This window comes from Ictidomys tridecemlineatus, chromosome 2, assembly GCF_052094955.1.
Source record: "Ictidomys tridecemlineatus isolate mIctTri1 chromosome 2, mIctTri1.hap1, whole genome shotgun sequence".
Classification (NCBI taxonomy): Eukaryota; Metazoa; Chordata; class Mammalia; order Rodentia; family Sciuridae; genus Ictidomys; species Ictidomys tridecemlineatus.
In genome coordinates this window covers 185,336,230-185,359,462 of record NC_135478.1, presented here as the reverse complement: position 1 = coordinate 185,359,462, position 23,233 = coordinate 185,336,230, and the positions used below count along the sequence as shown (strand labels likewise).

Here is a 23,233-nt window from a genome sequence, read left to right as displayed (position 1 = left end):
TTGGTTTTGGTTTTGGGTTTGTTTGTTTGTTTGTTTGTTTGTTTTTGTATGTAGGAAAACGGAAGAGAAGATAAAACAGCATGCCACGCATATCATGAGAAAAAGAATACATCCTAAAATGAAAACATACCACTATGGTTTCACATCCTGTCTTTAAAATGTTAGTAAATACAGAGTGACACACCTCATAGGAGCCAAAGTATTATCTGACTTGATGTTAAAACCAACATACAACTTTGTGTGCGATTTCTTCACTCTCCTGCTTTTCTGAAAGCCACTTGTAGACCTGACTTGTGTCATTAATTACAAAGGAAAGAGTTAGACTTGTATACATTCTTATTCAATCAAGTTAAGAAAACAATCATTTATTTCTTTTTTGAAATATGAAATTGGTTGGAGATCACTGAGACAAATACTGAGCTTTTTTCCTTTTCCACTCAGTAAGCACAATTCCATTCAAGATGCTCACTTTCCTCAGTGATCCAGAGTTCCTATTTACCTATCTTCACTCTGATTTCAAATCTTCTATAATTTTTTGGGAAAGCTCAATAAGAAATCTTCACCAAGGGGAAGAAAAACTTTTTTTTTGCCCATATTTTATTTCTTCCACAATTAAAAAAACAAAACAAAACAATTAATGCTATAGTGTGTATAAACAGTGATAAATAAAGTCAGGAAGTTATGTTTTAAAAAATGCTTTTATTCTGATTTCATTTCATTGAGTTTAATATAAAGAAAAAAATGGTCATTTTCCTGTTTGAATTCCCTGCATTAATTTGTTTATTAGGTTCTGATCTCTGCACATACAGAGGGTGCTTTCATAAATGGGTATTGACATGCCCACCATGGGCTTATGCTGATGGGAGAATTAATCCTCCATTGTGTAGCAGTCAAGTCCTATTTAGTGGTTTGTCTGCTAAGATCAATACAGGGTCTCTAAGGCATAATGGCCAGCTCCTTTCACTCTTGCTAGGCAAACAGATATCCTTTTCAAAATCAGTTCATGGAAAAGAAGCTTTTCCTAGGCACAACCAGCCCTGGCTAAAACTTTCAAATAACACAAGTTTGAATTTCTGTGTTCCAACCTTCATTTCTGGCCTGTCCTCCTCATCTTTGGATGTAAATTTCTCTAACTTTTACCCATTAAAAAACCTGTCTTCAAAAAACAAATTGATGCATGGATCAAATCTCAGAGATGCACATATGAATTCAAAGGCTGAATGTGCTACCGCTCTTAAGAACAATTGTATTTTTTATTAAAGATAAGAATTCTTAGAATAAGTCTCTGATTGTGGAATTTAAGTAATACAAGCAGGCATCTGAGATGAGTTGAATAGAAGCCATCTCTGTATCATTAGAGCAAAATACTCCACCTGGTCACAAGACCACCTGTTGCTAGAGTTGCCTAGAAGACTCTCAACAACATAGCCCTTCTATTTATTGCTTGACTAGCTCCTTTTTATTTTTTTCTAGATTCAATTCAAATCTTGCCTTCTCATAGAACATTTTCCAAGTGCATTCAACTCCCAAGAAATCCACAATCGTGTCTACTACAGCAGTTATTACACTTACTTTTTATTTCTTGCGCTTTCTCTCTCCCTTCTAGAGGTCACTAAGAGCAAGGACTATTGCTGTTAATTTCGGCCTTCCCACACTTAGCACAGAGTTTGGAACATGATACTGCCTCCCCCTACCTTCTGCACCAGTGTTAGATAAATGCAAGAGAGCAAGCAGGGGCAGTCAGCTTATTGTTCCATTCGTCCCATTCATTGGAGGCAAACCTGTTCACAGAAGGCCTCCAGTAATGGTGGAGCAGGGCAATGATGGGAAGAGACAGATAAGTGGGATATGTACGTACCTCCATCCTATTTTCACAAAATGTTCATTTCCTAAAGTCAAGAAACAGAAAATGTCTGAAAAAAAAATGTTTAACACTATCAAAATCTTATTTCACTGAATGGCTTTAAACTCTTCTAGAAGAAACAGTGCTTAAACTTTCCAAAGTTGATTACACAAAGAATAGTTCTTTGAAGTCAAGGTTAGGCAAACTGTGGCCCACAGATCAAGTGCAGCCCATCTCCTGTTTCCATGATGCTTGAAAACTTACAAAAATTTTGTACATTTAAATGGTTGGAAAAATGTCAAAAGAAAAATAATATTTTGGACATGTAAAATTAATATGAAATTCAAATGGTAGTGTCTATAAAGGTTTACTAGATTATGATCACCCTTATTCATCTATGGATTATGTAGGATGTTTTCTCTTCTATAATAATAAAGGTGAGTACTTGTAGCAAAGGCAGTGAGTCCCATAAAGTCAAAACCATAACACCTTGACCTTTACAAAAAAGAAAGCTCTAAATGAGGGTATTAGGAACAATGTAGGCAACCTAATGACATTGTTTACATCTTTTAAAACATAGTTGAGAAACAACTGAGAATTAGAAAAAGTGGCTTGCTGAGACTTGAGAGAAAGTCATTGGGCAGGTTCTCTTTAGGGTGAATAGCAAAGGTGTACATGAAATCATTAACAACTGGTTCCTGCAGAAGTTAGACCCAGTGGAGCCCAGAATGCAAGCAATGACCTTGTATCTTGAAGGTGTAAGGTAAAAGCTCATATCAACATTTAGAGACCTAAAAATCAGAGGTCAATTACTTGTTTATTGTTTTAACTTGAAAGAAGGTAGGAGATCTTTTGTTAAAGGAAGAACCAAGTGTGTAATTTATCATTATCAAGAAACCTACTCCTTATAGGAACTAGATAAATTTTTGAGGGTGGAAGAGAAGGGAGAAAAATATACTTAAGAAATATTTGCTTTAGTTTATTTTATTTTCTTGTTTGTGGAAGTTCATGAATTCAGGTGCAATTCACGTAAGCAGACAATTTCATTATATTTGTAAAGCCACTAGCATACGTTTCTAGAGACACACATTTATTGTTTTAAGTTTTAGAAGCCTCTTCTCATAATGAAAATCAACCACCACTGATTCCATGGAGACATCAATCACATTGATCTCATTGATCAGAGGTTAGTGAAGTACTAAAAAAACCAACAGGCTTTACCCAACAACTGTAAATAAACCATTATCATAAGCCCTCATTAGTGGTAGAAACATCACGTTGTCAAACATATTTTAAGGATATTCTAGCTATTCGTGTTAATGACACCTATAATAGAATCATTATGTTCTTTCTTGTATTTAACTTAAAGCGCATATCATATATTTTTATTTTATTGCAAAAACCCTCATCAGCAATCTTTTAGATTCTCCTTTAAACATAGGAATATTTTGTCTTTATTTAAATTTATAACTAACAGCCAGTCCCTGGCATGTTTAGCTATAGACTTTCATTACCGTAATAAAAACCAACAACAAAAATAACAACATACCAAACAAAACTTCTGCAATAAAAAGACTCATGAGCAACTGAACTAATTGTGGAACTGTATTTCTTTGAATGGTGACTTGGTTTCACATATATTCACCTGGTCTTATGAAAAGGCTCTAAGTGACTAGGGATGACCTTCCCAGTGATCTGTTGGAGGATTCAGCTCCAGGATGACAGCTTCTATGCAGAGGCCCTGTGGACACCTAGTCTCCAGGAGGCGTGGAAGCCTCAAGGACCAGCTCTCATTAAACATTCGATAAAAGTGGAACATTTTATAATGATCAGAGTTCATTTACATCTCAATAATATTTTGCTTTGTGTTTAACTCTGCCCCCCAGCCCCACCCCACACACACTCTGTCAAAACAGATATTTTGGTTCTTTAGCTTGATCTTTGATTGAGACGGACATGTTTGACAAAAACTGAACAGCCTCAAGCCTGCCCTAATAGGATGTCTGACCTTCCCTTAGTTTTTCGGGTGGAAGGTCTGGATTGCTATTAACAGTTTAAGAACAGGGTGGAATGACATAGAATGCTGGTACCCAGAGAAAGACTATCAGTCTCTAATGCTGGGAAAACAGAATTTTCTGCCTTTTAGGATAGGAAGGTTGGAATCAACAAGATAAATAACTGCTTTGTGTCTGGGCCCTAACATCTTGGAACCAGAATGGACCTAGGCCAAGAGCTGTGGTGAGGTAGGCAGAGCACAGCTTTGGAGGAAGTGCCCCGGGGTTCCAAATACACTGTGCCTCTCACTAGCTGTCCAGATGCCATCTGGCTGCTTTTCCAGGGCTGGCATATCCTGATTTTCTGCTAGTTCTGTCAATGGAAGGCATTGGCAGGAGATGGGAAAGGGGTTGGAGGAGGAACCAGTTAGTGTATTCCTTTGCATCTCCCAAGGCCATTGCTCACCCTGCTTTGTGATCCTAGTTCTTTCCATAGTAAAGTCTTGGAATGGTTTCACCTTTCACTCAAGACTCTGCTCCTGAGCGCCCAAATTTTCTCATCTCTCTTCTCTCCAGCCTCCTGCTGGGTGGTGGTTTCTTGCTACTGGCAACTCCTGGTTTATCCACAAGCCCCAGCAACTCCATTGCCTGAGTGATGAAAATTCCGTCCAGTAAATTCATTCTGTGAAAGTGCTTGAAGTGGTTTCTGTATGCCTGCCCAGACCCTGAACACAAACTTTATTATTTTAAAAGTAAGGTGCTTATTTTTGAATCTCATTTCCAGAACATTTTGTGTAGATAGGAACTTGCAAAGACATGTGAAACATATACATTCAATTTGCTTAAGATGTATTCAGGAATTTTTTAAAAAAAAAAATAATAATTTCTAGCTTTCACATAACTTTTCTCCTCTTTTTCCTTAAAATGAAACCTGAGGAAAATAATTTTTGTAGAAGATTCTTTCTCAGTTGGTTTATATGCAAGCAGTTGTGCTTTTTTTGCTTGATTTTATTTGTTCTTTTTAGATATATGTGATAGTCGAGTGTGTTTTGACAAATTATACATACATGGAGTATTCCTTATTCTAATTATGATCCCATTCTTGTAGTTGTACATGATATGGAGTTTCACTGGTCTTGTATTCACATATGAACAAATGCAAGTTATGTTTTTGTTTTGCAATAGTGTTTTTATATAGATACAATCAGAGGGCAACCATAAGAGCATTTACAGACTTCTGACAGAGCAGAAATTCACAGGTAGAGCAATGAACTTAAGGCCCCTTTACATATGTTTATCATAGTTAATAGGAAGAATAAATATTTGGTCAACATTTTCATTTCTAAAGAGAGGCAAAAGAATTTAAACTCTAAGGGTATGGAGTATCTTCAGTTAATCTCAGGAGATAACTTTGTCTCACATTGATCAGGAAGGAATTGTTCAACGAAAACATCTCTAATGTAAATACAGGCCCTGGGATTCTCATCAAAAACACAGTTTGTTTAAAGACTTAGAAACTCTCTAGGTTAAATTGGAAACTAGAATTTTAGTGGCAATGCCTGGCTTTCTTTGGGTGGTTAAATTAAAGCTTTTCTGATTCTCTCTCTCTCTCTCTCTCTCTCTCTCTATATATATATATATATATATATATATATATATATATATATATTTAAACAATTAAACAATTGTGCCTATTTACATGAAACATTATTGTTAATTTATTTTTGCTTAAAAAATTTGACCTGTTTAGCAGGGAAGAAGTCCCTGGTCAGTGAAAGGGAAGAGCACTACACAGGCAAGGAAAGAACCAGGCAGACTGCAACCTGGCTGTGTGCCTTGAGGGCACCAGTGCTGTGGTGGTCAGCTCCAATCTGACCACTACAGGAGCTTCCTGGGCCAGCCTGGGTGGTCAGCTGGGTAAGGGGATAGAATAGTGTGGCAGGTCAGATCTGCCACAAGGGACACCACTAGTATCTGCAGAACCATCATCTCAGATACTACTGCTGCCACAAAGTGCCTCATTCTCTGCCCCAGTAGAGAACCAAGACTCCTTGGCAGTTAAATTTCTGTATATTCTTCTCCATGAGACTTAAGAAGTAGATCATAGGCAGCAAAATGATCAGGTCTTAGTGGGCAGAATTAGAAATAAGAGATGTGTTAGGTCATTACTGGATAATCCATAAGTAATTTAAAAAGCACAGTTGAAAATAAAATAGGCAAATACTTATTGACGACTTGAAGTTGTCATGAGGCCTATAATAGCTAATCGGTTTTAGGCTGCGAAGTTAGGTGAGAAAAATGAAAACATTCACAATAAACGGCTCTACATTTTGCTTTTAAGCTGCCTGCCTGACATTCTCCTCAAAAACCACACTGCAGCCCTAATCCTGGGGGCCAGCTCATCCTTCCTCCATTGTGAAGTCCACCGAGGAGTCTTAGAATGGAACTGTAAGCAGTAAACCGGTTCAGAGGTGTCAGCAAGTGAAAGAGAGAGGTGGCTGGTTATAAGAAGGCAGGTTTATGAACCGCACTGTCCAAGTGGCTTAGGGATTTGGTTCCTTGGGACACAGCATTGAGGAAAGCAGACTGGAACCGTGCTCAGTGGGGAGTGGCATCCAACAGAGCTACCTTTCAAAACAAAGGAAGAGATAGGAAGCTACAGCAGCAGGTGACTGAAGGAAGTCCCTGGTGTGAGAGAAGCTCTGACAGTGTTAGATGAAGCCCTTTGGAATGCAAAACCAAAACACATAATCCTGCAGCTGGTCTCATCAACCAAAGTAAAAAGGATCAGGCATTTGCTAGAACCTGATGGATTTACTTTTGATGGAAGACAAACATATTACTTCCAATATACTGCAAGAGAATAACCAGAGTGAACCTGTTAAGAAAAATGAAAACCACACAATGGAATTTCCAGAAGATTGCTAGTGTTCACTATTTAAGATTAGTAGCATCCAGTAAACCATTTCCCATGATCATATCTGAGACAGAGAGAACAAGGAGTCAGTATTCATTCATATTATTGGGCATTTGAGATTACAAAACCTGTCAAATTTGAGATGATTTGTGTCTCAAAATTCTGGTCGGATGCTGGTCAGATTCATGTTTCTTATCCATGTGACATTGGGAAGCAGGTAGGGATAGGAAAAGTGTCAGGTCTTTCCAATTCTGTTTTCATTTTAAAGCATCTAGGTTAAAAATGGTTTCTCTGAGTATAAAAAGCAAGATGTATTAATCGTGTAGAACCAGGTTATGCTGGGCACTTCATCTATGCACCCAAAGTGGAATTTAGAAAAACTGAGGAGATGAGATGTTGCTGAGCCTGGAGGAGAAAAATAGGAAATCTGGTTAAGATAAAAAGAGCAGTAGACGAGTATCTCCCCTCCATCCTATTTTATTGTTTACCACCAGACCTTTCTTTGAGGATTTATTTAAGCAATAAACATTTATTGAGTTCCAACTATTTGCTCGGCACCAGGACAAGGTCTGTGCTAAACTTGAGTTAATAATGATGACCTGATCCTTGACCTCATGGTCCACATGGTTTATCGAGAGAAGGTAGAACTGTTAAAAAACTAATTGTACTCTATTAAGTTGCAAGTGGTGGTGAAGCCCTAGAAAAGGGAAAACTCTTACCAGGTAAAGAGAAATTAGGCAAGAAGTTCTGCAAATGACAACTGATGTTTGAGCTTTATCAGTATAAAATTGGAATTTATCCCAAGGATTTATGCAGTAGGAACGCAAAGAGGATTATTCTGGAGAGGATCATATTGCCAAGGGATAGAGCAATAGAAGGACACAGTATGTTTTGTTTTAATCATACTAGAGGGCATGCCTGGGAGCATGAGGAGGACAGGTAGCCAAGTGGTGAAGAGATGTAAAGATCGGAGCCTGAACTTCTTCCTGCAGGTGGTAGATAGAATGTAGAAGGGAATGTGAAGATATTTGAAGGGGAAATGAGTTCTCAGTAACAAAGACTAGACACCCTTAGCAGAGGAACACATTTCTGGGAATCCCACAGCTGGGAAAGCCAGTACCCAGTGGGGTGTTTGGGTTTTGTTTGTTTGCTTTTAATGTGTTCCTCACTATAATCAATTATAAATATATTTTCATAACTTTTTAAAAAGTGATGCAAAATTTACTTTGAAAATAAGAAAACAGTAAGCCTTTTACTGATGGCATTCATTTAGGAAAAAAATAACGTATTAGATATTAGGTCATAGTCTTATGGTCCATTTGTAACTTAAAGCCTTCGTTTGTTGACCTAAGAAGTGAAAAACAAGAGGAAAAGTAAGAGACAGAAAAAAAAAATTGTTTTTGAAAGGTACTAACCAAAGGAATGTGGCAACTAAACCAAAATGAAATTGAATACCGAGGACTTAGTGCATAAATGTTCGTTAGATGTTCTAAAAGCAACTTAGTTCTTTCCTGAATTTTCCCCCTTGCTATTCACAAATCCATTTCTTTACTTTTCCTTAATTATCACACTGAGGGCCCCTGTTAATGGGTTCTTGTTTAAAATTGTGCTTTAGTGATATCTCACATTATAGAAAATTACTCATCTTTAAAAAAGAAACACAACATGTTGTCAGAATTATGTTGTATCCTTTTGGAAACACCTCGAAATTAGATACTCTGTGAAATTGTTCAGATTTTGTTCTCTTCCCCTATTTCTAGAAGAAAAAGATGTCAACAATATTTCCTAAATGTTGAATGTGTGTAGGCAAAGATCAGCAATCGGCACAAGCAATTTACTGGAAATACTTTTCTCACTCCCTGCTTGTGAAAACCAGAAAAGACCTGGTTTGTTTCCAAACTTTCATTTAGCTTTTTATGCCCCCTAGTGGGTATTTGCTGTTTCTGCAGCCATAAAATAATGGTGATATTTTTACAGCTTTCCCTTTTGTGCAATTGAATTCAGATTCTTTACAGTGACAGTATATGACACTGATATCCCTTTAAGCATTTAAGCATTAAAATTATGTGTTAAACATTATTTGAGCCATAAAACTTTTGATAATTTAATAAAGGCTTTATAATTTAATCAAAATTAATAATTTTATTTTTAAAGAATTCTTCAGGGATAGAGATGTAGCTCAGGGGTAGAGTGCTTGTCTAGCATACACAAAGTCCTTGGTTTGATCCACAGAACAGCAAAAACTAGAGAAGAAAGCTCTTTTCAGAACAATACACATTAAAAAATACACTGCCACGGAGTTATCATGACTCAACTGAATTTTTTCCATGAATTTCTTAAAAGTTCATGACTCTCATCTAAAAACCTCTAATTAGAAAAGGGAATTCTCTGACTTTCTCTTTTATTTAACAGATGCGAAGATGGTTAGTATTGTAAATATTAGAAAGGGATTTTTTAAATACTCTTTGAAAAGAATAATAGCTTGAAATTTGGCTGAAATAGGAGATAACATAGAATACTTTAAATAATATATATGGTCTAGTAAAAAAAAAAAAATTCTCAGGTTATTCAATAGAGCTCCTCCAGGCAAAGGAGACGGATACAAAATCAGGCAGTTTTTAGGCAAACATTTATTTTAAAATGTTAAAAAGGAATCTGTCTTATGGAAGTAAAACCAGCACATCTCTGGCAAACAAGTTTTATACCACAGGCAGGTGTCATACAGAAATATTTTAAAGAGTCATTTGCTATTTGCAAACATTGCATCTACTACAAAGATTATTCATCAAACCCTGATCCTTCTAGAATACCAAACTGATGGCAGAAAATCCATGAGACCCTAAGGGGTAGAATTATTGGTTAAGAAGTGATCCAGTTTCCAGGTCAGAAGAAATTGTTTCTTAGAATTCTTGGACTAACACTCTGGTCCAAAAGAAGATTATAACACAAAATCAATAATTAAAGTACATAAACACACACTATCAGCTAATGACTTTCACCAGGATATTGTACACCTACTTGCCTTCATCTAACTTTTTTAAGGGTACTTGTTTTTCAGATATATCACCCAATACTGATTTATGACCCATCTGAAGTTTTTTTTGTTTTGTTTTGTTTTGTTTTGTTTTTAACTATTATACACGTTGAGTTACAGTATTTACGGACCCTGCACCTGCCCCATATAACCTTCAGGATGCTCCGAGGCTTCTGTGCACCCACACAGGATCCATCCATTTTATTCCTTATACATGGCAATTTATGACTTTTCATTGTAGAAAAAGAGAGGAAGAGATTGAGTTACACTAAGCATCAAGGTTTATTTTAACATCACATTTTCTTCCTGCTGTATGTGAATTTCTTGCAACTTTGTGATTGTTTATAAAATACATTATTTTTTTCCTCTCTGAGTATCCATGGGAAATAGTTTCATAGATGGAAAGTCATGCCTTAGCTGGGGAGGTTTATTTTATATAACATTTCTCCTTTATCAGATGAACCTACAAATTCTTCAAATAAAAAGAGTAGAAAAATGAACCTGTATGAAAAAAAAAAAAGCCAGGAATCTAACAGTACTGAGTTCATAGACTATGGAAGAAAATTAAAGGCAATATTTCTGCTTGAGGTCTAAAGACAGCCACACTCTAACCATATGATCTCGGAAGAATTGCTAAATAGGGAAATTGAGTAGGTGTTTATGAAATTTGGTTTGGAATATGTTTAAAAACTAGGCATACTTCCTATTTTAATATTACTTGATAAATTGGGAAGATGGATAGATGGATGGATGAATGAATGAACAGATGGATAGATTAGGTAGATAGATAAATTTACTTAAGTTGTTTGCCTGAGTTAACCAGTTTGTACTACTTTTTTGGCATTGAGTAAGTAGAGTACATGCCAGAATTTAAGGATTTTTACATGGAATCTTTGAACAATATTTGAAATTGAAGTCTTCAAAAAACAGAAATTATTTTCTGAGGAATTGGTCTTCCACAGATATGATTTTTAATATAGAGCAAAAGTTGTCATTGTAACCAAGTGTATTTGAACATGCAAATTTAGAATTAACATTTAGTTTTGTGAACCACGACTTCATAGTGTACCTTTTTACTGATATGAGGAAGAAAAAGAGCAATAAGCTGACAGATGTCCAGTGTGGGAAGGAGCAGAAAGAAACCTGGGTGTCTGTAGCAACACTGGGACTACAGGAGGAAGAATGTAGAAGAAGCAGAGAAAAGTAAGGGGATGGGAAAAGCTTTATTTCAATAACAAAGTGCAAGTTGCTTTATTATGTAAAACTTCTGGGTAGTTATTCTGTCATTATAGTATAGTCTCCTTGCTTTTTAAGAACTCTATATTTTTTTGATCTTTGGAACTTGTTTGTAGTCTTATAATTAATTTTGCTAAATAAATAAACATAAACACATCCACCTAATATTTTAGTGTAATGCTTTGGGGAAATGAATTTTTGAAGGCTGAAGACATACTATTAAGTTCTGAAGAGAAACAGGGAAAAAAAAAGGAAATGTATAATACGACCAGGCTTAGCATAAATTTAAGAAGAATGAGTCAGGAAAAAATTGGCGTGTGCTTTATGGAATATAAAGAATAATATATCAATAGGTAACCAAGTTGCCTAAGGTAGAAATTAATCATTAAAAGATGGTGATATTTCAGGAACGCTTTAAACTTTAAATGATCCTTTTGACATAAGTGTCACTTCTCATGATAAAGCATTGTGTTCCAAGTATGTCTTCCACAGGGTTTCAGAGGGATCTAATTCCTGAAGTGGATAAGGCTATTGTGCTTCTTGCTATGCGAGTCTGAATATTGGTTTTAAAAAACAAATCCTTTGCTAAACAAAGGACAGCAGCTGTTTTTGTTGGAAAGATATTTTTTATCCCCAGCAGATTCTATGCCCAGTGACAAGTTTTTGCAGATGAAAACTCCCTATTTCCATTTCTCCAGATCAGTCCTAAGTGAGAAGAGAGACAAAATAGATAATGTAAAAACATATCAAAATCACACTATATTTTTTTCATTTATCCTCCAACATATTCAAATGAGCAAAACATACTTAACATCTTACAAACACCAAAGCACTCCAGTCTCTAGAAAGCAAAGGGAACAGCGAGAAGAGCCTGTGGGCCATCTGTGCAGTATGGAGGGGGTGCGGAAGGAGGCCACCAGCTCAGACTGTCCTCATGTCAGTAATCACAGGACAACCTGGACAATCTTGCACCCTGCCTGTTCTACTTCCTGTGCTGTTGCACCATCTCCCACTGCCATGTCACACAACAGCAGAGCCTTGGGGATCATCCTAGTTGGATACCATGTGGGAAAGTTCTGTCTCTCTACTGGAGTCAAACGATGAGATTTACCTACCAACGATCAATGTGTTCCCTCCTCTTGCCACCATTTCTCATTTCCCACCCAGTCATCTCAAATGCTTATCAACACTTTCTGGATGTCAAAGGAATTTGGATTGCAATACAGATGTGGTAAAGGTACATAAGAAATTTCATTTTATTTGTTTCAGATTAGCCTAGCTTTTACCTTAAACCACCCCTGTGTATTCATCATCTGTTTTTCCTTTATGGATTATTCTGGCCCATAAATTTGCAGCTTTTTAACAAACTGCATCATTTCCTGTTTTAGTCAGCTTCATTTCCACTGTAACCAAAAGACCAGAAAAGAACAATTATCGCAGAGAAAAAGTTGATTTGGGGCTCAGGGTTTCGGAGGTCAAAGTTCATAAATAGCCAACTCCATTGCTCTGGGCCCAAAGTAAGCAGAACATCATGGTAGAAGGGAATCAAAGGTGAAAGCATCATAGGACACAACAGTCAGGAAGCAGAGAGTTCCACTCATAAGAACAAAATATAAACCTCAAAAGTCATGCACCCAGTGATTTGCCTTCTATAGTCACACCCTACCTGCCTACTTACTGCCCAATTAATTCCTGTTAGTGGACTAATGCACTGATTAGATTAAGGTTCTCATAACCCAATCATTTTACCTCTAAACTTTCTTGGGTTGTCTCACATATGAGCTCTTGGGAGACACCTCACATCTAAACCATGACTTCTTTTTACTTTGTAAAATTTGCCGTAATAGTGAACAGGTTTTTCTGGGTTTGCCTACTCTATGACATAATGCACACAGATTGCAAAACAAGTTAGTAAAAAAACTAATTTAAAATAATCTTGTAGAGATGGGCAGGAGAAACTATGGGATGGATTCATTACTATTCATTTTATTTCTTTGTTTTATATATTTATCTTTTTAAAGGTTTGCTTGGATCACATGGACTTTAATGCTTGTCTTCTCTGCCTATGACAAATAAATGGGTTTTATTTACTTTTCTTTGGATAAAAACTGGCTAAAATTTAATTGGTAGGCATTCAAATCAAATCCCTTCTCTTAAAGGTGGGGTGGGGCGGGGCACATCTTCTCTAGGGTCTATTACACAGTCAGTGAAAAGAGAAAGTAGATGCTTATAAAACATGGCCAGGCACTCAAGGTGAACTGTAGAAACTGGCTCATGGGACACAGTATGGTATAAGAAGGAGCTGACCTTCTAAAGCCCACAGACATATCTCCATTGTAAGAATGTCCTCAAGTCCTTTTAACTCACTTTCTAGGTTTCTTTTTGTTTGTTTGTTTTTAAGTTTTGACTGTTTCCTCATTAACATAATCTTTAGATTATGATATAACTTCCCAGTTAGAATACAGAAAAAAAAACTTGTTTAATATAGACCCCATATTCCAGTTCTTAAGTTATTATTATTGTTGTACTATAAATTAAAGCAGTACCATCATTCTCTGTCCAAAATCTTGTGGGAATTATAGTTACAGTGTATTACTTAACTGCTGAACCTCCACAAACACCAACAAAAATAAGTAGCTGCTTCTTCAAAGCAGAGGATCAGATCCCCGTGGGGTCATCTAATGCAGGACCAGTCAGATTTGCTTTCTGTGACTCTCACAAGCCTGTCCTGGGACAATTCCTCAGCATCTTCCATCTTCATGTTAACACACCGATGTTTCCCAAATCTTCATGTTAACACACCAATGTCTTCTCACAAGAATAATCTTAGTAATACAGTCATTTCTGAGGTTCCCTCAAGCTGTAATGTACACCTCCTCTCTCCTACCTTCCCCAGGAATGAACTCTTATACAAACTCAGTAAAGAACAGAAAATATTTTCTTTATTTGTTATTTTTAGATATACAGGACAGTAGAGTGTATTTTGACATATCATACATACATGGAGTATAACTTATTCTAATTAAGATCCCATTCCTGTGACTGTCCATGATGTGGAGTTTCATTCCTATGTTACATGAACATAGGAAACTTACATCTGATTCATTCCACTGTCTTTTCTATTCCCACCCACCCTTCCCTTCATTCCCCTTTGTCTAATCCATTGAACTTCTATTCTTTCCTCTCCCCTCCCTTATTTTGTGGTAGCATCCTCCTATCAGAGAGAACACTTAGCCTGTGGCTTTTTTGGGACTGGCTTATTTCACTTAGCATAATAGTCTCCAGTGCCATCCGTTTACTGGTAAATGCCATAATCTCATCCTTCTTTATGGCTGAGTGATATTTCACTCTGTATATAGACCACATTCAGAAAATATTTTCATTCGAGTAATATGTGGTAAGAGCCTGCTTTATGCTAGTGAGACACAAAGTAGAATGGCTCTTGCTTTGACAATTTTATTTTCAGGTGGGTCTATGAAGAGCAAAAAATGTAAATTAGTAAATAAGAAAATACCATATGTGAATAATAACTGTGAAGGTAACTAACTGGGAAATTGTTATAGGGAATGATTAGAGGAAATAATAAGATTACTGTGAAAAAAGCTGGCTGGGAAATAACTTCTGGGTTGGAGATACTTAATGATGAAGATTGAAAGTATACACACTCAAAAGACCCGATGGCCAGGGTGGCCGGAAGACAGGGATCTTGGTGGAGTGTGGTGTGAAGTATAGGCAAGGATTAAATGATGTAGTCCCTTGAAGGCAAAAGTAAGAAGTTTGGATTTATTTTATTTTCAAGTCCACCAGAGAGTTTGAAGAGAGTTAGTTGAAACTGCTTAATTTTCATTTTTTTGCCTGCAACTCTGGCTGCATGTTGGCATGAATTGTATAGTGGTAAATGTGGAAAGTTCTGGTAAGATGGCTCTGGCAGGACAAGACAGTGGCTTGATTCATTGTGACAAAGTGGAGACTGAGTAAGAGACCCCAATAAGATTTGATAATTTTATCAAAGTCAGAGATAGGTTTAGCTTTTATTAATGAGCTGATTTGGGTCAGGAATCGTGGCACATGCCTGTAATCTTAGTGACTCAGGAGACTGAGGCCAGAGGACCACAAGTTCAAGAAGTTTGAGGCCAACCTTATCAACTTAATGAGGTCCTAAGAACTTAGCCAGACTCCTTCTTAAAATAAATAATAGAAAGGGCTGGGGATATATCTCAGCAGTGAAAGCATCCCTGTATTCAATTTCCGGTACGGGGTTGGAAGGAGAGCTAGGGTTGATCAGAGACAACACTATTAACTAAGAGAGAAGATACAGATACTGGGAATTGGGATGTGGCCCTTTCAATCTTGGTTTGAGCAACCAGGAATTTGTGGCTCCATTTAATCATAGGTGGAAAACTTGGAGGAACAGATTTGAGTGGGGACAGAGGAAGCTAGGGAAATAAGATTCCTATTTTGGCTTATTTAAGATTTAATTGGCTCTTAGGCATCCAGGGGTAGAAAGAATCAGACCAGATTATTGAAAATAGGGGTCCAATTTTCAGGAGAATTATCAGGGCTGTGGATGTAAATTAAGGTATAGTTTTAAGCTATGGGATTGGATGATATCAGATAGGAAGAAAGTTTATATGAAGACCATGAGGACTCAAGACTGGGACCTAAATGTACTCCAAAATTGAGACAGTAGATAAAGGGCAGGAACAAGAAGGAGAACTGGTAGCCAAGGATGTAAGAGAATGACTGAAAGCATTTCTAATACTAAAGTCAAGAACAAAAAGTGATTTGAGGAGAGAATAGTCAACTAATCAAATACAAATGAAAGACTGAAATTATCATGGAGAAATGGTCATTGGGTTTCACAAGTGAAGGTTAATGGGGACCTTGCAACGTTTATTTTTTAAGTGATTATATCTGATGAAAGGAATGTGATGTCCTACTTTTTCTACATCAATTTCATAACCAATCTAATGTTGAAAAAAAATTAAATAGAAAAGTGTGTTATCTAGACTATAATTTCAGCACAGAAATATTGACTACTAATAAATGTAAAGAACTGTGCTACATTATGTAAAGGACAAATTGAAGAGCTATCATTACCTCATCTGGCTTAAAATATTTTCCAATCAAAGAGATTTCTAAATGTTAGAAGCATTTTCTACAAAGTGGAAAGGTAACTTTTTCTATCCAGATACTCATAATTTCTGGCTATATTAAAATCTGAAGCCATCTACTTATGAAGTAGAAATAGAGAGGTATCCCCCCAAAAAATATTTAACTTAAAGCAAAAATCTATTTGTAACAGTTGTAAGTGTCTTTTCCATGACTTAAAATAATAGACATTTTTTTTTCTCTACTTCAGGTATGGTGACATGGTGCCAAAAACCATAGCAGGGAAGATTTTTGGTTCCATCTGTTCACTGAGCGGCGTCTTGGTCATTGCTCTACCTGTTCCTGTGATTGTTTCCAACTTCAGTCGGATCTACCACCAGAATCAACGAGCAGACAAACGAAGGGCACAAAAGGTGTGTACTCAGCTCTGAGAAACCATGATTTGGCGTCTCTTGCTGTTTATAATGAGCTTCAGAATTTCCTATTGGCTACTCAGTGCCAGGTTGTTCTATGCTAAACAGAAATTGAACATCAGTGGCTCAAAGCAAGGAATATTTCTGAAATATGCTCCAGGTCCGTTACTGGTCTAGAGATGAAACTTCACCTTGACAAGGTACTTCCAGTCGTTCAAGCCTGGTAAGGTCTATCATGATCACCCACTGCCTCCCCAAGCCTTTCCTGGAAGTGGCCCATGACTATTGAATTAGCCAAAGCAAGTCACACAGCCATGTCTAATTTCAAAATCAGCAGGAAACAAACCTACTATGGGGCTGGATGCAGAAAGTAAGTAATAATTGATGGAGAGCACTAATTACAGCAGTAAATTCAAAGAAAGATTCTTGGCAAATTTTATTAAAATCAGGTTTCTAGATCTGATTTATTTAATCTCTACGAGGGATCAAGCTGGTTCTGCTAGCTTGACTACAGTGTGCCACAGATATTTTGTTTATTTGCAACAGGAAGTAGGATACATATTATGATTTGTAACTGATTTTTACTTCTGACCCAGCAGTTTCCTGTTTCTCTGATCTTCTCACCAGTTACTTAATTCTCCTAAGTACACACCGCAGACCTATTTGTAAAATGGGAAAACATTAATATTAAGATTATATCAAGTACATATACATCTACATACACACTTAATAATATTAACAATATTTAATGTCATGGGTGACTGATCATATTCCAGGCATTGGGCTAACGTTTTTAGAAATCTAGCTAATAGAATCTTCACAGCATCTCTAGAAGTTGGTTACTTTATTCTTCCAACTTTATGGACGGGAATCCTAAGGAATTCAGGAATTGAGCAAGGTCACATACCTGATGAGTTGGAGAGCCACCATTCAACCCAAGCCAGGCTGGCTCTCAGTTTCACACAACATAAACATTACCATCAGTTGTGTCTCAGAAACATTGATGGATTATTAGCATACTCCTCTTCCCCATTCTGTGTCAAAATAGTCACCTGGAAAGGCAGGGCCCTTTTTGCTTAAAAATAACTTTAGGGTTGGGCACAGTGGCACACACTATAATCCCAGTGACTCAGGAGGCTGAGGAAGGAGGATCACAAGTTCAAAGCCAGCCTCACCAATTTAGTAAGACCCTAGATAACTTAGCAATACCCTATCTCAAAGTAAAAAAATAAAAAGAGCTAGGGATGCGACTCAGCAGATAAGCACCCCTGGGTTCAATCCCCAGGACCAAAAATGAAAATAATGATAGAAGTCTCTTCTGTAGTTTTCTCAATACTAAAACTGCTATATTTCCAGTATCCTTCATGGTCACTGTATCTTTGTCCTTCAAAAACATCTTTTATTAAATACCTAGAGACCATTTATAACCATGACTAAAGCAGATGCACAATTTGGATAATGTGGTATAGCTATAAGATATCAAGAGCGATTTGGTGCAGTTCATAACTGGCTTTATAGGTAATTACAGAATGAATTTTAAATATGCTTTTGAGCAATTTTTCATCTCTTTAGTAAAGTATAAAATCTCATATAGTGTGAACTCTTTGGAAAGTTCAGGTTAATCAGTATGGCCATACACTGTGTCGTCCAGAGAATTCGTTTTATATCTATTGTCAGTGGTCCTCTTCCTTCAGCAAAGATCACTGTTTCAACTTTGGAGTTGATTATTTAATAGACACATCTCCCACTCTACCCCATTTTTGGACTAATAACTAGTTTTTAACTCCTACTGATAAGAATAATAAATATCCCAGATAACATAAATGCAGAGAACTGATCATCCAATAAACAGGGAGAATTTAAAAAGGCGATCTCTGGGCCATGGTGACCTCATGCAGGATTCAGGACAGACCTTCAGAGCAGCACTAGGAGGACTTCAGGCCCCTCTTCCAGGGCACTTTGTGTAGGACTCTTGGTCCTGCCTACTTCGATCCCCTACTGGGCACACATCCTCTGAAATATCACACATCCCCCATGAAAGCTTACCTTGCACCACCCATTGATCTCCGTTCTAGGAACGCTTTCTTTTAACGTAAGAACCACTGTATGAAAACTATAGGAAGCACAATTGTGATTATCAAATATCCAATTCCCAAAATATCTGTGTTTTTTGGAATTTGTCATGTATAAAAATAAAGAAAGTCTTAGAATATTTTAGAAGCCTTTTGGCTAACTAAATTTTAAGAGCCAAAGTAAAAGTGATGTTATAAAAGTATACAAATTAAAAACTGTGTTTTAAGAATGACTTTGGCATTTTAAAAATATCATCTGTATTCTAAATTTCTGCCACAATACAATGAATTTTACATATGAGCACTAGAAAAATTGGCCTAATAAGCCAAATATAATAACCTAATATAATATATTCAGTTAATAGTCTATGGCCAATAAGCTAAGCATAATCCTCTAAGAACTTAGGTATTCAACAAAATAACTTAACAAGGGACGTTTCCTATTTTCCTTCCCAGAAGATTAAAAAAAAAAAAAAGCAGAAAAGCCTCTATTAGGCTAAGAAAGTTTGCATTTATCTGGGCTGGGGTGACTTGACAGATATTAAGGTTATGCAAAAATAACCAGCTGATTCAGTCAAACAAGCAGTCTGCTCAATAAAAACATTATTCAAGCTGATCAATTAACGTAATATTGTAAAATGGTTTCTTAGATCAAATTTTTTGGTGTTTAGTCCAATTGCCAGCTCCAAACTCTAGGAAAATCTTGAATGTGCATAATATCAAGCCTTTGAGAAAATTCTGCCATCACTGTCAGGGATACTTTCTTTCTAGGCTCTTCCCCCAGCATATATTTTCTCTGATTTCATTACACACTGCTGCCTTCTAAAGGGAATGTATTGTTTACCCCCATTTTTTATCAATCCTTCACAATCTGAACTGCACATGGACATGTGCATAAATGTAAGTTTTTACTGAGACCTTTCCCCTGCCCCCACTGTGTGCAATGTATTTTAATAGACCTATTTTTCCACTCAGCTATTCAAAAGGTGTTTATTGAATACCTTCCAACAGGTGGTAGAGTTGATATTTTAAAGCAAGTGGTACACCTTGCTTTGAAATATGAATAAGATCATACATAATTTGCAGATTCACAGGGTAACCTTTGTTCATCATGTAATAGAAGCAATGGTGATTATAACTGTAATTTACAAATACTAGTAACAACAACAAACTCTTTTTAGAGTTTGTCTAGTATTGTTCCAGGTGCTTTATAATATTCACAATCAACTTACAAAGAGGGTGATATTATTATTTCCATTTTACAGGTAACTTGCACACAAGCACACATTTGTTGATTAAAGTCCAAGACCAGAAAAATCTACATTGTTCATACTGTGAATTCTCTGTTACCTAAGGGATTTTCCTGTAAGGAACTCAGAATAGAGTGAGAAATTTAGAATCAATGAGCTACTGTGCAATATATATGAATATCTTATTCTCACATGGAGACGATTTTTTACATTCATACAGATAGATGTTACTGATACTCTGTCATTTATCACATCCTGCTATGGTACTTCTCAGACTTTAGATTAATTGGAATCATCTGGAGAGCGTGTTAAAACACAAATTGGATCCTGTTGTTAAAACACAAATTGAACCCTGTTCCCAAAGCTTCTGATTCTGTAGTTTTGAGTTGCAGCCTAAAAATTTGCATTTCCAACAAGTTCCCGGTGATACTGCTACTGCTATCACACTCTAAGAACCATTGCCAAGTACACTCAGCAAGGTCCAAATCAGAAGATTTTTTAAACATAATTCTAGAATAATGCATAGACAAGAAATAAATCCTTGCTGGAGCTGGAGAATGATCTGGTTTAGATTATCCACTACTAAAAACAAAATTATTCAACTCCTACCCAAGTTTCTGTGGATAATCTAGTTTTTTTAAATTTGCCTATATTTTAATGATCACCTGTTATATACTCATATAGGAATTTGTGGATTACATACTTCTCCCTACCTACTCTAGGTTTAGCCTTGTTGAATCACCTCCTCTGCTCTTAGCTCTCCACTCCTTTCCACACTACCTAATGTAACCACCTGGCAAATTCTCATTCAGGGTACAACACTTAGGTCACATATCACTGCTTCCATCAAAATTCTTCTGGGTATTGTAGGCAACCTTAGTTCCTCCCTTTTTTCTCCCACAATAGTGTGTATAATCTATTATCATGTATTCCACTGTATTGTCCCTCTCCTCCACCGTGAAGAGTAAAGTGCAGTAAATGTGTGGCACAAAATAGCACTGGTATCTGTGAGAGGTCCTGGGTTCCATACTTAACACAAAAAGTAAATAAATAGGAAGCATTATTTTGCTTCTGATGCTCTTCTACATCTTCTTTCGGTTCTCACATTTCCCTACCCAGAGTCCTCTTACCATCCTGTCATTTTTTCAGCTGACCCAATTCCCTGACTGTTTCTGCCCAGCACTGCCATCCCAGGATTAACCAGGCAGGGAACATTCTGCTGCCTTCCACTGACTTCCTTCCACTCTCACTTTTTTATTATTGTTTGGTACTAAAAATTTGTCTCATTTTTAGGGCAGCTACTTTCCTTAGCAAATGGAAAGATTCCAATAAACTCTTTAAATTTTTAAAAGCTGAGAAAGCTTAATATGTTAAATCCACATGAAGCTTTTTACTAAGCCATAAATGAAACAAACAACCAAACATGAAATTTCCAGGACACATGTTACGGGAAGTATGTGGACTGATATCTGAGGAATAAGTAATTGGCTGAGATAACCAAGGAAAGAGATTTTTCTGTTTTTTTCCCATAAGCTGCCTGGGATACCCTAATTCTTCAAAAGTACTGAGACTAGTTTGTGATTTGATGACAAGATGGTCCAGAAACATCCCTCAATCTGCAGCACATCTTATTTAGAAGGTGGCTGTTCATTTAAGGGAATTGCTAACTCAAAGGTATTTTGTTAGGGATCTTTCTCTGATTGGTGCTCAGCCTCTATTCCAGAAAATACATTATAAATTTAAATAGTATTATTTGTCATAAATAAGAATCATCTACTTGCTAAAAATCCATTGTGTTACCCTGCATACTAGTTTCTGAATGCTTTGTCTGCATGGAAGTCTGTTCCACGTCAAATTAATTTAAGAAAAATTGTACACTGTGTCCTCCTTTTACCCTCGCCTATGTCGTGAAGAACCCAGCTGCTGGGAAAACCTGCCTAACATCTCAACATTCCCCAATCTTGTCTTGGCCACAGAACCAGTTATTTGCTTTATCTGGTTCATTTGGATTTTATGCATTTCACTTATCATTCCTTGCAACTGACTGAGAAATCCTGCTGAGATTAGAGGATTAGGCAAAACTGAATTTCTGAGAAATTGGGATGAATGGGAGAAATGTGTTTAGGAGATGAACAGTTTTTCCCAAACACCACCAGTATTTCTTAAAGCAGATAAATAGTTCAAAAATAACTACCAAGCTTTTATTCTAAAACTGACAATACAAACTCCATTTTTAATTAACACTTTGGAAACCTTCTACTTTCCAATCGACCACAGTTAATTATTTACTGAAACTTCACCCTGATTTCCATTTTTGTTGCTGGCAATTTGCCATGACAAGAAGTTCTCATTTCCTTCCAGGGTAGGGTAGAGGATTGGAAGGATTTTTTTTTTAACCTCTCAATTATACAAACTGGACTTGCCAGGATTGTTGTACTGCAGAGGTCATAAGTAAAATAATTTTCTAAAATACTTTTATAAAATAATTTCCCTCAATTACCTGCTGGAATCAAAGTAATTGAAGACCTCAAAGGGGTCTTGAAAACATTCAACAGATATTTGGCATGTACCACCAATGAAACGATATTGTGTCAAAGTAAGACAAAAGAGGCTGAACAAAGATGAGAGATTCTTTTGCTAATGCACTGTATAAATCTAGCAAAAATGACCATGCTGTCTCTAAAACAACATATTTTTCTCTAAGGTTAGAACCATTTCTATAGTAGTGATGGCTACTGTATGCAGATTTGCCACTATATGAAGAGAAATATATGACATCTTCTTTTGCTGGGTAACATTTTTAGTTAATGTACATGTCTCATTAATGAAAGAATGACATAGGTAACTATGATATAGGTGATATTATATATAGTAGTTGCAAATTAAAGAGAAGGAAGGAAGGAAGGAAGGAAGGAAGGAAGGAAGGAAGGAAGGAAGGAAGGAAGGAAGTGGAGAGGTAGGCAGGCAGGCTGGCAGTCAAAGAAACCAAGGAGAGGAAAGAGAAAGGAAAGAGCGTGTAGAAGAGAGAAGGAAACCTAAAAAGCAATAAATGTTTCAGGAGAACAAAGATACTTAACTAAAATTTCAACAATAAGCCCTTTCTGGAAACCGTTACATAAACTGCTTGTTTCCGAATTATTATGTCAGTTCCAAGTCTTTTCCAAAAGTGCCTATATCACTTTCCATTGTTTGTTGAGTTAGGCCTGAAATTCTGGCCCTGCAGCCCAGCATTTAAGATGAAAAGTTCTACTTTCCAACTTCATTCTCCAGTATTGCCCCAATCTTTGAGTGACCTAAGCATTACATTGACAATGAAGAGAGGAAATTTGTCATTGTTTCTCAATGCTTATAAATATGAACTC

General features: G+C 36.6%; 1 protein-coding gene across 4 annotated transcripts in view; it reads left to right on the top strand.

Annotated features, from left to right (window-relative positions):
• Positions 1–23,233, top strand: part of Kcnd2 (potassium voltage-gated channel subfamily D member 2) — a 458,638-nt gene that overhangs the window by 425,058 nt on the left and 10,347 nt on the right. For all 4 annotated transcript variants that reach the window (XM_040291597.2, XM_040291596.2, XM_005333954.5 and 1 more), the window contains exon 3: positions 16,387–16,549. In XM_040291597.2, coding sequence (XP_040147531.1) covers positions 16,387–16,549 — 163 coding nt within the window. The remainder of the gene's footprint in view (positions 1–16,386; positions 16,550–23,233) is intronic.